Source organism: Sylvia atricapilla, chromosome 20 (assembly GCF_009819655.1).
Source record: "Sylvia atricapilla isolate bSylAtr1 chromosome 20, bSylAtr1.pri, whole genome shotgun sequence".
Taxonomy (NCBI): Eukaryota; Metazoa; Chordata; class Aves; order Passeriformes; family Sylviidae; genus Sylvia; species Sylvia atricapilla.
In genome coordinates, this window is record NC_089159.1 from 3,252,886 (window position 1) to 3,266,465 (window position 13,580).

The 13,580-nt window shown below is 51.1% G+C and overlaps 1 protein-coding gene across 3 annotated transcripts in view; it reads right to left on the bottom strand.

Annotated features, from left to right (window-relative positions):
- Positions 1-3,981: 3,981 nt before the first annotated feature.
- The window catches only part of CLIP2 (CAP-Gly domain containing linker protein 2), an 89,705-nt gene continuing 80,106 nt past the window's right edge, over positions 3,982-13,580 (bottom strand). For all 3 annotated transcript variants that reach the window (XM_066333163.1, XM_066333164.1, XM_066333162.1), the window contains 5 exons: positions 13,190-13,346; positions 12,564-12,723; positions 11,499-11,684; positions 8,477-8,539; positions 3,982-7,977 (listed from right to left, as the gene is read on the bottom strand). In XM_066333163.1, coding sequence (XP_066189260.1) covers positions 7,966-7,977; positions 8,477-8,539; positions 11,499-11,684; positions 12,564-12,723; positions 13,190-13,346 — 578 coding nt within the window. In that variant the 3' untranslated portion in view covers positions 3,982-7,965. The remainder of the gene's footprint in view (positions 7,978-8,476; positions 8,540-11,498; positions 11,685-12,563; positions 12,724-13,189; positions 13,347-13,580) is intronic.

Sequence of the window (13,580 nt, forward strand, 5' to 3'; positions counted from 1 at the left end):
GTCAGAGAATATGGCTGGGAACCCCACCTGGACTCCTGCACCAAGCCAGGGGGTGATGGGGGTGCTGCCCCAGGACCTCACCTGCTCGTTCAGCTTGTTGGCTGTCTCAGTAACCATCTGCTCCAGCATGGCATTCCTCATCTCCTGCTGCTCTTCCATCTTCTGCAGCTCACTCTTCGTCTCCTGTAGCACAGCCCTGACCAGTGAGATGGGGGCAAGGCAGGGTTATCCCTGCAGGGCTGCAAGGACACTGTCCTGTGTCTGCAAACCAGGATGTTCCCAGACCCTCAGGTGCCCTTGCAGCTCCCCAGGGTGTGAAACCCACTTCTGTCCTCTTACTCCATTTGCTCAGAGATCTCCTTCCTGGTCTCTTCTTTCCACTTGGCTGTATCCTGCCTCAGCTTTTTAGTGTCCTCCTCCATCTTCTTCATCTGAGAAGGCCAGTGACAGTAGAGTCAGGGCACAGACATCATGTTGTCCTAGTGTGGGGGCCCTTCAGCTGCATGGGCAGACCCAGGGCCTACCATCCTTCCCCCAGCCTCTCACTCCAAACCCTGGGCTCACAGAGCCTCACTAAATTTTCCCCATGGAAGCCTAAAGGTGACATCACCCTGTAGCTCACCAAGGCAGTCAACTCCTTAATCTTCTGTGCATTGCGGTTCTGTGCTGCCTTCAGCCTGTCGATTTCCTCATGGAGATCCAGGGGGGACGACATGTCCTAGGAGAGAGAGATGGTGGGATCACACTCTGGGCAGGGCCTGCAGGCAGCACTCCCCATGCATCCAGCAGGGACGAGGGTGCTGAGCCTCCAGCTGACAGAGCTGAGGGCACTGGCTGCTGTCTCAGACCCACGGCTTGCTCCCAGCAGCAGTTCACCTCATCCTGCTCCTCCTGGAACTTCTTCATGTCCTCTGCCTTGGGGGACTGTAGGAGAAAGTGGTATCAGAGACAGAGTGTGGGCAAAATGACCTTCACCACCTTCACCCCACATCACCTCGTCCTGCGCCTCCTGGATCTTTTTCATGTCCTCTGCCTTGGGGGTAGGTAGGAGAAAGTGGTATCAGAGACAAGGAGTGAGGGCAAAATGACCTTTAGAACCACAGTGGTCTGCACAGACCTGTGATGCACTCGTGATTCCACCAGTATCCTCACCAGGAGGCTGAGAAACCTTTTAGGAAAAAAGGGAAATCAGAGGTGATGGGCAGGGCAGGAGCAGCCCAAAGAGCCCCACCCTGGCAGGGGCAGCCCGTGGCACAGCCGGCTCAGCAGGTCCCGGTGCCGCCTGCACAGCCCGGCTCAGCCAGAGCTCTGGAGCCCATCCCGATGGCAAAGAGCCGCTGCCAGGGGCTCAGCCTCGGCCTGGGCAGGGAGGGCAGTGCAGGGCACGGCTGTCTGAGGGAGTGTGTCTGGTGGGGAGCACCCACGGGCCTGGGATGAGCTTCTACTCTGGGCATGTCTTTCTTATAGGCTTGCATCTCCTTCTTAATTTCTTTCACTTCAGCAGCTACATCAGCAAGCGAGGGCCCACTCAGGTGGCCCGGCCACGGCTCCTTGGTGGTCAGGTACTGCACATCCAGGTGCTCCAGCACGGCCTGAAGCAGCTTTCTCAGGGCCACAAATTGAATGGCCCCCTTCTGGGGCATCTCGATGGAGACATCCAGGAGCTGGGAGAGGCTGAGTGTGTCCAGGGCTGTTGCCATGTCTGCACACACTCTGTGCCTGCTTGGTCACAAGTCGCCTTGCCCAGTTGGGTCTGTCGGGGATGAGCAAAAAGCGTAATGAAGGGGGTGAGCAAAAGCAATGATCAAAAGGATGAGTAGTCAGCAGACACCTTCCTCCCTCCTTGTTTGTCAAAGGACTGGAGCCTGGTCTGCTCATGCTCCTCTTCATCACAATTCCTGTTGCCAGGCAGCACACCCCCCACCAGGAACCAGTGGGTCATAGACTCATGAGGTCATGGAGTCATGAAATCATAGAGTCATGGAATGGCTTGGGCTGGAAGAGACCTCATGGATCCTCTTTTTCCAATCCCTTCCTATAGGCAAGAACACCTTCCGTTAGACCAGATTGCTCCAAGTCCCATCCAGGCTGGCCCTGGACACTTTCCTGAATGGGGAAGACACAATTTTCGGGGGCAATCTGTGTCAAGGCATCAAGACCCTCACAGGGAAGATTTTCTTCCCAATACCCAACCTAACCCTGCCATCTCACAGAGCGAAACCATTCCCCCTTGTCCTGTCATTTGAGGCCCTTGTGCCAAGTCCCTGTTCAGCCCTTTCGGAGCCCCTTTAGTGACTGAAAGATGTTTGAAAGTCTTAAATGACAGGAGAGGCCTCACTGTTATTCTTTTCACCAGTTTAAGACTTGAGTTACAGCTAAGCCAGTTCTTCATCTGCTGTGTCTGTGTCCTGTTCTGTGGCATCTCATGTTCTCAGTTTCTTCTTGCACTGTGGAGCAGGCAATAAGCCTGGCTTTGCTGTGCAGGTGAACTGTCAGTGTGAGTCGCCATGGGCAGGGCACTGCAACAACCACTAAGCCCCAGATGAAGTCCAAAGGGTACACTGATGTTTGTTTCCTCACAAAGAGAGGGATCCCCAAAGCAGCACCTGGACAGAGGCCGTGGGTAGGGCCAGCAGCCCCACAGAGCTCAGTCCCTGGGAGAGAATCCTCAAACCTGATGCTCTCACCTGGGTTTCAGACACTGGCTGCTTGGTGGTGTGGCACAGCAAACCCAGGGCTGGCTTGGAGCATCCATTGGGATCAGCCTTTGCCAGGGAAGCAGTGAGCTGTAGGGTTGTTGAGGCACCGACTCCTTTCTCCTCTGGGGTTCAGGGCAGAGAGTCTCTGTGGGTGAAGCCTTTGTACGATTTCCTCCAAGTCGGGTTTTATGTCAGCGTGAGAGTTCATAAAGAAGAGAATTGAATGATTTCTCCTGCCTGTCCCCAAGACTGTGGGGGGAAGACAAAATTCTTCCCTTCAACACCCATCATCCATCCCCACCTGCCCCTTTCCAAAACATGCTCTGTTCACCCCTAGTCCTTCCTACTTTAAAGCTCTATGGCAGCAATGTTGGGCAGAGCTGTCTTACAAGCCAGCAAAGGAAATAAACCATAGAGGACTTAGCTTAAGCAACTGGAAATACTTTCCTATAAAGGAACTACAGCCCCTGGGTGCAGTAAAACACAGCAGGAGGAGATGGATATTTCACTGCTCTATGGACAGGTCACAGTCAAGGAAAGTCCCAACTGAGAAGTTGTACCATGAAAAAAGCACCAAACCCTGGCATAAATCTGTCCAGTCCTGCCTCATGGGTGACAGCACAAGTTTGTGATGCTCAGAGCATCCATATGGACACGTGGTGGGAACACAGGGACAAGAGAGGCAGGGGGCTGGGGGGTGGCAGCTCCTCCTGGACTGATTCACTGTGATCCCCATTTCCATGTGCTCTGGTCTGGGGTAACGACCTGGAAGGAATGAGGATGACCCAGTCTATGCAAAATGAAGGTGGCACTGTTGAAACCATTATGGATCAGTGCTGAGGTGCAGGGAGGTGGGTCTGGCACAGCACCCTGCAACACTCCTCACCTCAGGGCATTGTGGATATGGCAGTGAGGGACTGGGGAGACAATCGGATGGAAAATAATCATGGATTAATAAACAGCACAACCACTCTGAGGCTTGGGAGATACTCAACAGCAGGAGCTGCTCAGCCAGGAGATGGTGCTGGGCTTGGCTGTCCCCACCTCTGGCATGGGGTGCAGAAGAGGAAATGCTGCTGTGCCTCAGCTCAGCTCATCCCCAGGGCAGCTCTGCAGCCTCCCAACCACTTGCAGAGTCCAAACACAGATGGCTCAAGGTCACTGCTGGGGCTCAGGGCAGGGGGGAATGGTGCCACAGCCTCGTGTCCCAGCCCCTTCCAGCTGATGACAGTTTGTGCACTGCACAACACCCTGAACACCCAGCAGCCCCAGGATACCCAACTTCAGCCACAGAGTTTATTGTTTAGTAGGAGCTCACCACACCAGCAAGCCAGGACAAGGGGGATGGTACATGAATACAGATGTGGAGGAGTTACACAGACAGATTTGTACAGCTTTTGTACAGAGGAAGAAAATGAATCAAATAACAAAATAGACATTAGCAGTCAAACCCTTTTTTTTGTCTTTTTTTTTTTTGTATCATACTAACAAAATCTGATAGCCAAAAAATGACTAAGCTACAAAATTGTAATTGTAATACATACTGTATGGGTAAAAGGTTATCATCCATTTATACATCTAGTATCATCTTTTTTCTGGTAACTTACAGGAGGCCTATAGGATCTTAGTGTATTAATAACTCCCTACAGATAGTGCTGAGCTGCTAAAGCTGCTGAATAACGGAGTACTGGAATTTTCATTAAGACTTTTACAGTGTCATTTGCATCATTTTTTTTAATGGAACCCTTATGCATCTCTACTGCAAGTCAGAGGAGCTGCTGATGGCTGGGGGGAGGCAGGAGCTGTAAGGCCTTGGCTGGCAGCTCGGCACCTGTCATTCCAAGAGCTGCAACACCCAGGCAGCTTGGTACTGTCATTCCATGGGGCAGCAGCGTGGTGCTGCCCCTTGCTCCAGCTCTCTGGATGCTGCAGGAGGGATGAAGTTGACATTCCCAAGCATGACTGATTCTTTTCCCTTTGGTCTTGAGAGTTAGAGAAGAAATCACTCCATACTGAGTAGTCTCCATTCCAAAGGCTGTTTTTTCACTGGATAAGGGCTCAGCTCTCAGCAGAAAAGCATCACTAACTGTCAGGGTAACGCCACTGGCTGTGGGGGCCGGTCCTTCCCTCGGGGCCCAGGGCTCCAGCAGCATTGTCCCCTCCTGCTCCCCACCCTGCGCCGCTGCTCTGCTCCATGTGCAGATGGAAAACCAGCATGGCATTCTCAGGCTGGGAGAAAGGCTGGGGAAAGCACAGCCCTCCCTTACCAGCTCTCGGGCTCGAGGTAAGAGCAAGGCTGAAGCCAAAGGGGGAGTGAAGGCACAAACAGGAACCAGCCCGGATCAACAACAGGACAAGGGTGCACCACTGCCCTGGAACTCTCTCCCAGAGAACCAAGCCAGTAAGACCAAGGATCATGAAGCACTTTATACACCACCACACAGGTAAAAATAGCACTTAAACTTACAAATAAATAGAGGGGCTGGGGAATGTCCCCCTTGTCCTTTCCAAGTTTGTCCCTAGTGTGGTCTCTTATCACCTCAGATGGGCAGCTGGTGCCCTGGGGAAGCCTGTGCTAATTCTGCAGAGGGAGGAAGTGAGTGAGTCCAACCCCTCCTGACCCCTTACACAGGGCTGAGCTGAAGCCCACAACAGCAAATCCTGTTGGCATTGTGGATCACCTTATTTGGGAGCAGCTCCCATGGACCTGCACCCCAATGGGTGGGGGGCTTCAACCCTCAGCCCTGCAACACAGTGACCACACGGCCTGCACAGAGAGCCAAGCAGTGCCAACAGCTCCTGGCTGATCCTCAGGGACGAGCACAGTCAGTGACAGCCACAGAAGACCATCAGCACTAACTCTGAACCCAGTCTGAACCCATCTGTTCCTGTTCTGCATTGTTTCCCAAGGTGAACGGGAGAAGTCACAGATCTGAGCTGCTCTCAGGGGATGGTCCCTGGGAAGAGGCAGGAGCCAGAGACTCTTCCAGCCTGACAACCTTGGATCTGATCAACAGAACCAAATACATGGTCCCCATAACCACTCCCAGGAGATCCTATTCTGTACAGAGCCCAAGGGAGGTGGAAAACAGAGATATCTCTGCTGTAGCTGAAGGCAGCTGGCCACAAGTCACTTGAAGACCCATAATGGAAGATAAGTTACAAACCAGAATGGGGCCTCCCTTTTGCAGGTGCCAATGAAGCCCACAGGTCTGCAGACATGACTTCAGAGACCATCCTGCCAACAGGAGCATTCTGGGAAACATCAGCTCTAAATTCTTAAAATCAGCAGTGAAGTATTCACTGTTGAGGGCTGTAACAAACAAAAACTCTTCTGGGACTTTCCAAAATCACTTAGAAGATGAATACTCAACCAGGAGGGTTTTGGAGACCACTCCTACAATCCCTTGGGAAACTCCCAGAGCTAAGCAGAGATGTGGCAATCTTCCTGGTGATTACTAAGAGATGAAGAAACACTTTCTACAAGGCAGGATGGAATCCTACGTGAATTATTTCCAGTCAGTTCGATTCCACACTCTGCCTCCTGCTACCATGTGCAGACCTCTGCTGTGACTTCTGACCTGCTTTACTTCCCTGAAGCCCCTTTCCTCTCCCTTCCTCCTCTGAAGGAGATCACCAATCCTGCATCAGGTGAGGAGGGTCAAGTATTCAATGTCATCCTCCTCATGGCAAGACTGCAGCCATGAAACTCAACTCATTCCCAGGCTGCTTCTGGCTGCCCATCCTTCAAAGCAGCAGGAGTCTGACAACCCACTAAGAAGTGACACAACTTTGTGAAATCAGGGCAAAAAAGCAATGGAGCTGATGTGCCATCATGTTCACCTGCTGGGGGTCTGGCTCAGATCTCCTCTCCCATCTTGTCCTTTCACAGATGTCCCATCATAGCACTAGAGTTCCTGAAGGCTGGGGGAGTTGGGCACTGACTGGGAGAAGCCTGGAAAAATATTGCTGTGACTGTTCCCTGTGCTACTGGACAGTGAACCTGAGCTGTGCTCTTTCACACCTTTAAGAGCATGTTGTCACCTTCCTCTGCCCTAATATTGCTTGGGAGCTGTGGTGCAAAGTTAGAGTAAAGCCTTGGGAAGAAGGAACAAGATCCTCTGCTGGTACAGACACAAGAGCTGTGTGGGCTCTGGTCTTAGACTGCCTCTGCTCCAAACACACTCAGGTCATGCACAGAGGACTGCAGAAGCCATCAAAGTCAGGCCACAGCAGCACCTTCACCTCTTCCATCCCAGGTAGCAGGGGATGGACATCACATTGAAGAGCCAAGGACAGCTCTGGAAAGCACCAGGCAATCCATAGTTAGTGTTCAATTAAACAGGCAAGGAGGGAACCATCTGCTCAATGCATCTGCCCTGCACTGACTGTCCCCAGCATGGAGCTCCAAGGCCAGGATGCTGAGATCCAGCATCTGGGGTCCTGAGTTCCAAAGAGACCTGATGAACCCCCAGGAGTGAGGGGGACCAAGCTGGACAGCTGGCTATGGCACAGGACTCCAGCAGGCTGCTCGGAGATCTCACTGCAGGAAGAAAGGCAAACTACACCCAGGTAAGGTGGGCCTGACCCCACACTTGGAGCCACCACAGCTTCTTCCCCAAACAGCAGGGGAGAAGAAACAAAATAAATATCCCTCTGAAATTGGATTATTTCCCATGACATGCTATAATACAAGAACTAAGTGCAGCCTCTGCCCTAAAACAGTGATGTCTTCCACAAGGGGAGGAGGGGAACATGTCCCCAAACCTCACATCATCAGCCTAGCAGGTTTCACTCACTTGTGCAGGTCCTCAGGACACCAGGGTGTGTGGGAGGGAAGGGACAGACCCCGTGGGAAGGGTGCAGCCTATGGGCACATGCTTTGAACACCACAGGCAAATCCCTTTGCAGCTCCTGTGGGGTTACTGGGACCTGCTGACACTTCAGCCACAGGTCAGGGCACATCAGCTGGTGGGACAAGGGCAGCTCAAACAATACAAATTCCACAGTCAAAACCAATACAAGTAAGAAACCAAACCCAGAGAGGTCTTTCTGCTCCCTCCTGGAACAATGGCTGTCTTGGAAAACTGGACTCCGGGATTGTCCTGATTACATCAGTTAGTACATTATAAACATTGTCCTGCTTTAAAGTGAAAATACTGTGTGTGGTCTTTTGGAGGTGCTAAAGCCAGATGTGGTGTTGTTTTTCCTGACTGTGCAGAGGAGCTGATACTGGCGTCAAATGATCCTTTTCACCTCTTCTCTATCAGAGCTTCTCCTAGAAGAAAACAGATCTTGTTAGGCAAAATGAGGACAAGCACAAAGGTTTTTTTTGGAAGAGGCATGGAGCAGAATGCCCACTGCTTTGCCCAGTATGGGTATATGAAGTCTGCTGTGGGAGGCCAGGACAGCAGGTCCCACAAACACCACCCATGTAAAGGGGACAGCAGAGATCTGAGCTGAGCAGGTCCTAGCAGGGGCTGCCAGGAGAAATGTCCCACAGCACTGACCCAGGAGACTGTGGGGAAACTCCCTCTGCACTGCACCTCAGTGTGCCCCTCACCACCACCTTCCCCATGGCTTCAAGGAGTTTCCAGTGAGATTCCCACCACACTTGGGAACTGGAATTGTGCAAAGCCTCTTGCTTTTGCTGTGGGAATGACACAGTCAGGCTGTGCTGACACTACCACCCCCATCCAAGTGCTGTCCTCACCACTGCAGGCAAGAATCCACACAAAGCAGATACTGTTTTAAACAGCATTCTGCTCATAGCTTACCTCTTGCTTGTGGGATTTATCCTGCTGGTGAATCCCGTTAGCAGACCCAGAATTTCCAACAGTCTGCAACGGAAAACAGACAACACTTTCTGTAGAGGGACACAATCCTAGTGGGTTTGCTTGCAAGCACTGAAATTTGGCAAGATTGCCCTGTCCTTCCTTAGCTGCTCACTCCACACAAGGAAAGGAGGATGCAAAAACTCCACCACACTTCTGTCAAGAATCTTCCTTCCCTCTGCACTCTGGCTCAATCCCTTCGTGCCAGATTGCATCCCTCCCAGCCACCAAACATCCCCCAAGCTCCTTATGGACACAGACCCACTATTCAGCCCAGCTCCTAAATGCCAAGAAACTAATCGAGCCAAGGGCAGTGTTAGGTGCAAAGCACATCATACTGAACATCCAGCACTGAAAAGGACATTTGCCATTCCCCATTTCCCATCTCTGGGGACAAGTCTGGCAACCAGGACAGGCTGTTCTATCTTTAGAAAGCACAAGAACTTTTAAACATTTATAATGTTTCTCTAACAGACTTGTACAGAGCCCTTCAGCTTCCCAATGACAGTACAGCCAGCACAAGCAAGAGAAGAAGGCTGCAGCCTGAAGCCCCAGCATTCCCAATGCTGGGTGCCTGGGCCTTGGCAATCAGAGTCACATTTGCTGGTGAACTGCTGATGGTGTTATGGGGACACAAGACTGGGTTTAGGAGTCCCAGTTTCCATCCTGACTGGGATCATAATGGTGCAGAATCAACCCTACAGCACAGAGGTTTAGTTTGATCACAAAAACCAGGCAGGAATTCAAAATAAGCTCTGATAAGAGACTGAGCTGTTTGCCAGCCAGTGGATCCTTCCTGGATGGCAAAAACAGTGCTGCTGCCAGGGCTCAGCACCCCCCAGCACAGGTACCTGCCTGTGAGCTCACCCAATCTGAGCACTGACCAGGCAGCTAATACCATAAATAAGGCTTGAACTCTGGTCTCAGAACATGGCCACAATAACGAATGGAGTGGTGCAATTTGCTTGAAATTAAATAAAAAGGCTCCCAGAGGAATCACTAAAACTCCTTAAGAAAATGACTGAGTGCCAAATCCTTGATTTTTCCTGCAAAGCTCTGGGTCAGGCATCTCCCAACACAAGGAGAAGGCAAAGATTTTCTTTCTGCCAAGGCAGATACCTGGGCAACAGCTGCTTCCATCAGAGAGGAGACAGGAGGCTGGAAGGTGGTGCAGAGTGAGTATCAGTGGGCATGTGGCTTCAGGGGAGGATCCATCAGTTCCCTAACCACTGCAGCAGGATTTGTTTGGGCCATGAACAGCCTCAGCCTGAAAGCCTCTGGTTAACAGTTCTCCTTCACACGGGGAAGGGTGAACAGATCTGAAACTGAAACTAGGCAGCTTTGATCCAGACTTCCCTGTAAATAGCACTTAAAAACCTGACATCAATAGAAATTTGAAGCCTGCCTTCCCACAGTAGTCCTCTGCTTCTTTGCACCTTGGATTGTAGTTGAAGACATAATGTTGTTCTGTCATATCTCTACATTTTCTTAAGCATGACTATATCAAACTAATACCAGGGATACTAATACCAAGCTGACCTTGCAAGATCTGTTCCAATTGACTTCAGGTAAGACTAGTCATTTTCTAGAACTGGGGAAGAAATAATTACCACCTGCACAGCTTCTGGAGATGGAAATGCAAAAGGGAAGATTTCCCTTTCTCAAGAGACTGTGCATTAAAGCAAACAGAACAACCTTCCCCTCCTGTAGCTCCCAAGAGATGAGCCTGTCATGATGCATTTGCATTTGACACATAGCAGTTATAGCAGAAGTCACTCTGGAGGTACTGAGAGAATTATAACACATCCTGGATTGCCACAAACATGTCATCATGACTCCACCAAGTCCTGCTTGGTGCTGGCAGATGCTGCTCTGCAGGATATAGAGACTTGTGTGCAACACACAGATGTTCAGTGAGCCAGCAGATCTTTCAGGGTTGCAGTTTTTACCTTGCTGACCACCTCCATGCCCATACCACTGCAATGCAAACAGTGTTTGATGTATCCAAAAGAGACTGTCATGAGAGGAGAAGGGTTTCAAGCCTTTCAAGCTAACACACATATCTGCACCTGCATCAGTGAAAAAAAGCTCTCTGCCCACTCTGTGTCTAGTGGCTTGTTCTCTACTACCCTAAGGTGTCTGCTTGAATGTCAGTTGTAACTCATTATTGCAAGAGAAAGACATTCTTCAACTGAGAATTTAAATGAGTGAGTCCAAGAGAAATAATGGTGCATCTGAGCTCCAAAAGCCACTGCCTATTTGCAGCCCAAAAGAAAACACAGCTAGAAGAACATTCAAGGACATGAAGCACAAAGCTTGGCACAAGGGGCAGGTCACTTTGCAGGAGGAATCAGTCAGGGTTGAGATTCCACAGGTATGAGATTGAAAAGCCAGATGTTGAGAATCAAGCTATTTGTACTCTTCAGTTTCATAAAGAAGGATGTAAGACAGGCAACAGAAGCAGCTTTTCTTTAGTCAGAAGAAACAAAGGGAGATCAGAGGAAGTCGGGAGAGAGAAGACAGGAACTGGAGTGGGAGCATTCACAGTCCATCAGCAAACTCACATCAGACACCAAGGTGGTAAGAGAGCTGGTAAGGGAAATGGAAAACATTTTCCCAGAGCCACCTGCAAAATTGCTGCTTAGGGATGCACAGATAAACCTCTCAAAGAGGAGAGATGTCAGAAAAACCTCAACCTCCATGTTATGAACATGTGCAGCCAGGTAAAACTGTACACACAAAGAACAGTTACTCACAGTGCAACTTCCCCAAAACCCCATGTTTAGCAAATAAGCCATCTGTGATTAGCAGCTAGCAGGGGTTTTATAGCACTAGGCTACATCTGACAGAACCAGGCCTTGTCAGGCTGTTCCTAGCAAAGAGGGGACACAGCTGATGGCCTCGCCCCCTGAGCACAGGGCAAGATCCCAGGGGGCTGATGAGGGCCTGCCTGCTGATGTTCTACCTGTGTTTTCTCAGAGGAGAGTCTCATTGCTTCCATCAGCTTCTCCATCTGGTGGCCCTGCTCGAGCGCGTTGCGCAGCACGTCCTCGGTGCTGACCAGGCGGTGCTGCAGCCGCACCACCTCCGACTCCGAGGAGGGGTCGATCAGGGAGAACCGCCTCTGGTCCATCACTGACTTCTCCTTGTCCTTCAGACAGCAAAGGGAAAACAGGAGGATGTTACAGCAAAACCAACAGCCGCAGGAACTCGAGGCAGAAATCCACACAATGCCTAGAAGCACTCTGTGATTGCAGCAGCAGATGGGGGTAGAGCACAGCTCGCATAAGTGACCAGAGAGCTCCAGTTTGTTCCCAGCGGTTTCAAATCAATTATTTACATCTCGGCCACTGGAGGACGCTGAAGTACATGGGAATTTGAGGACACTGCTTATTCTTGTATCAGAGAATAGGCAAAACGCCTGAGGTAGCTGAACGACCTTCAGTTTCCCCCACAAAGTGTGGATCTATTTAGCCATGGATCTAAAACCTGTGGGAACAGAAAAACTCTAGAGAAGGACACAGCAGTCTAGAACTTCCTCATGAGGGTAAGCAGAGAGGCACACACTGGCCTCTGCTCTCTGTGACCAGGGACAGGACCCAGGGAATGGCTGGAGCTGTGTCAGGAGAGGTCTAGGTTGGATAACAGGGGAAGGTTCTTCCCCCAGAGGGTGCTGGCACTGCCCAGGCTCCCCAGGGAATGGGCACGGCCCCAAGGCTGCCAGAGCTCCGGGAGTGTTTGGGCAATGCTCCCAGGCACATGTGATTGTTGGGGTGTCCTCAGCAGGGCCAGGAGTTGGACTTGATGATCCTTGTGGCCTTTCCAACTGGGGATATTCCGTGATTATATCACATATGGATATCTTTGCTAATGAGGTGCTGCTAAGCCACAGCTCAGTCCTTGTCAAGAGAATTCCCACCAGATGCTCAGCAGCACAAAAGAAAACACAAAGACCTGGAGCCAAAGTGAAGGGCTCAATCCCCTCAGCAGTACAGAGCCCCCCAGCCCGTAGGGGTTTTAGTGCCCTCACCAGCACAACCAGCTTCTCTCGGAGCCCCTTGATGTCATCTTTGAGCTTCTGTTCCTTGAGCCGCCACTCGGCTTTGTGCACTTCCCGGCTGAGGTCTCGCTCCGGCCCCGGGGAGTGCCGGTTTGCCTCCAGCAGTAAGGCTCTCAGCTCGTTCAGGCTCCTGGAAGCAGCAGCAGCAAGAGGTGAAGACATTCCCAGAGCCCACACACCACTGGAGCCCTGCTGGGCTGCCTCCCACCTTTGCTACTGAACCAAAGAAAGGCCAGTGAGCAAACGTGACCCGACTCCCAGCACTGTGCCCTTGTGGCACTCCCACTCTGGGCTCTGGGTCTGCCCAGGGCACTGCCAGGGAGCAGGGCACTGCCAGCCTGGCTGCCTCGTGGATGACTTCATCCAGAGCTGTCCCGCAGCTCCTGGCAAGCACTGAAAGGGCAGCGCCTTTTGAGAACTGACAGCCTCTCATTCTAACCAAATCCACACATCAGCATCTCTAAAGCACGGGAAAGCTGTGGGCTGGATTTCAACAGCAACCCTACATTTCTTCTGCTGGTGGACGGCAGTACCCGGAAGGGACATGAACACACACAGAGCCCCTCTGTCTGCAGCTCTGTCCTCTGCACACCAACCTTTCCTTCTTGAGCAGCTCCTGGCTGATCAGGACCAGTTGCCCTGAGGCATCATGTGTTTTCTTGGTCAAGGCTTCCAGTTCCCCTTCCAACCTCTTCTTTTCTTTGAACGCTGAATCAGCCTTCTTTTCTGCTGTTTTGCATTTATTTTCCAAAGCTATGAGAAGCAGAGGATTCAGGGGAAGAAAGATCACTTAGTTCTTTACTTATATTCCTGCTTTCTGCCTCTTCCCAATTCCTACTCCTAAAAGCACAGACCTGATTAGCTCTTGACTGGCTGTACTTAAGGGGAGAACTTGGAAACTACACATAAACAAGCCCAGACCCTCCCTCACAGGACACAAATATCTTCTGCAGTTTGTGTTCAATTCCTGAATTAATTTTTATCAGC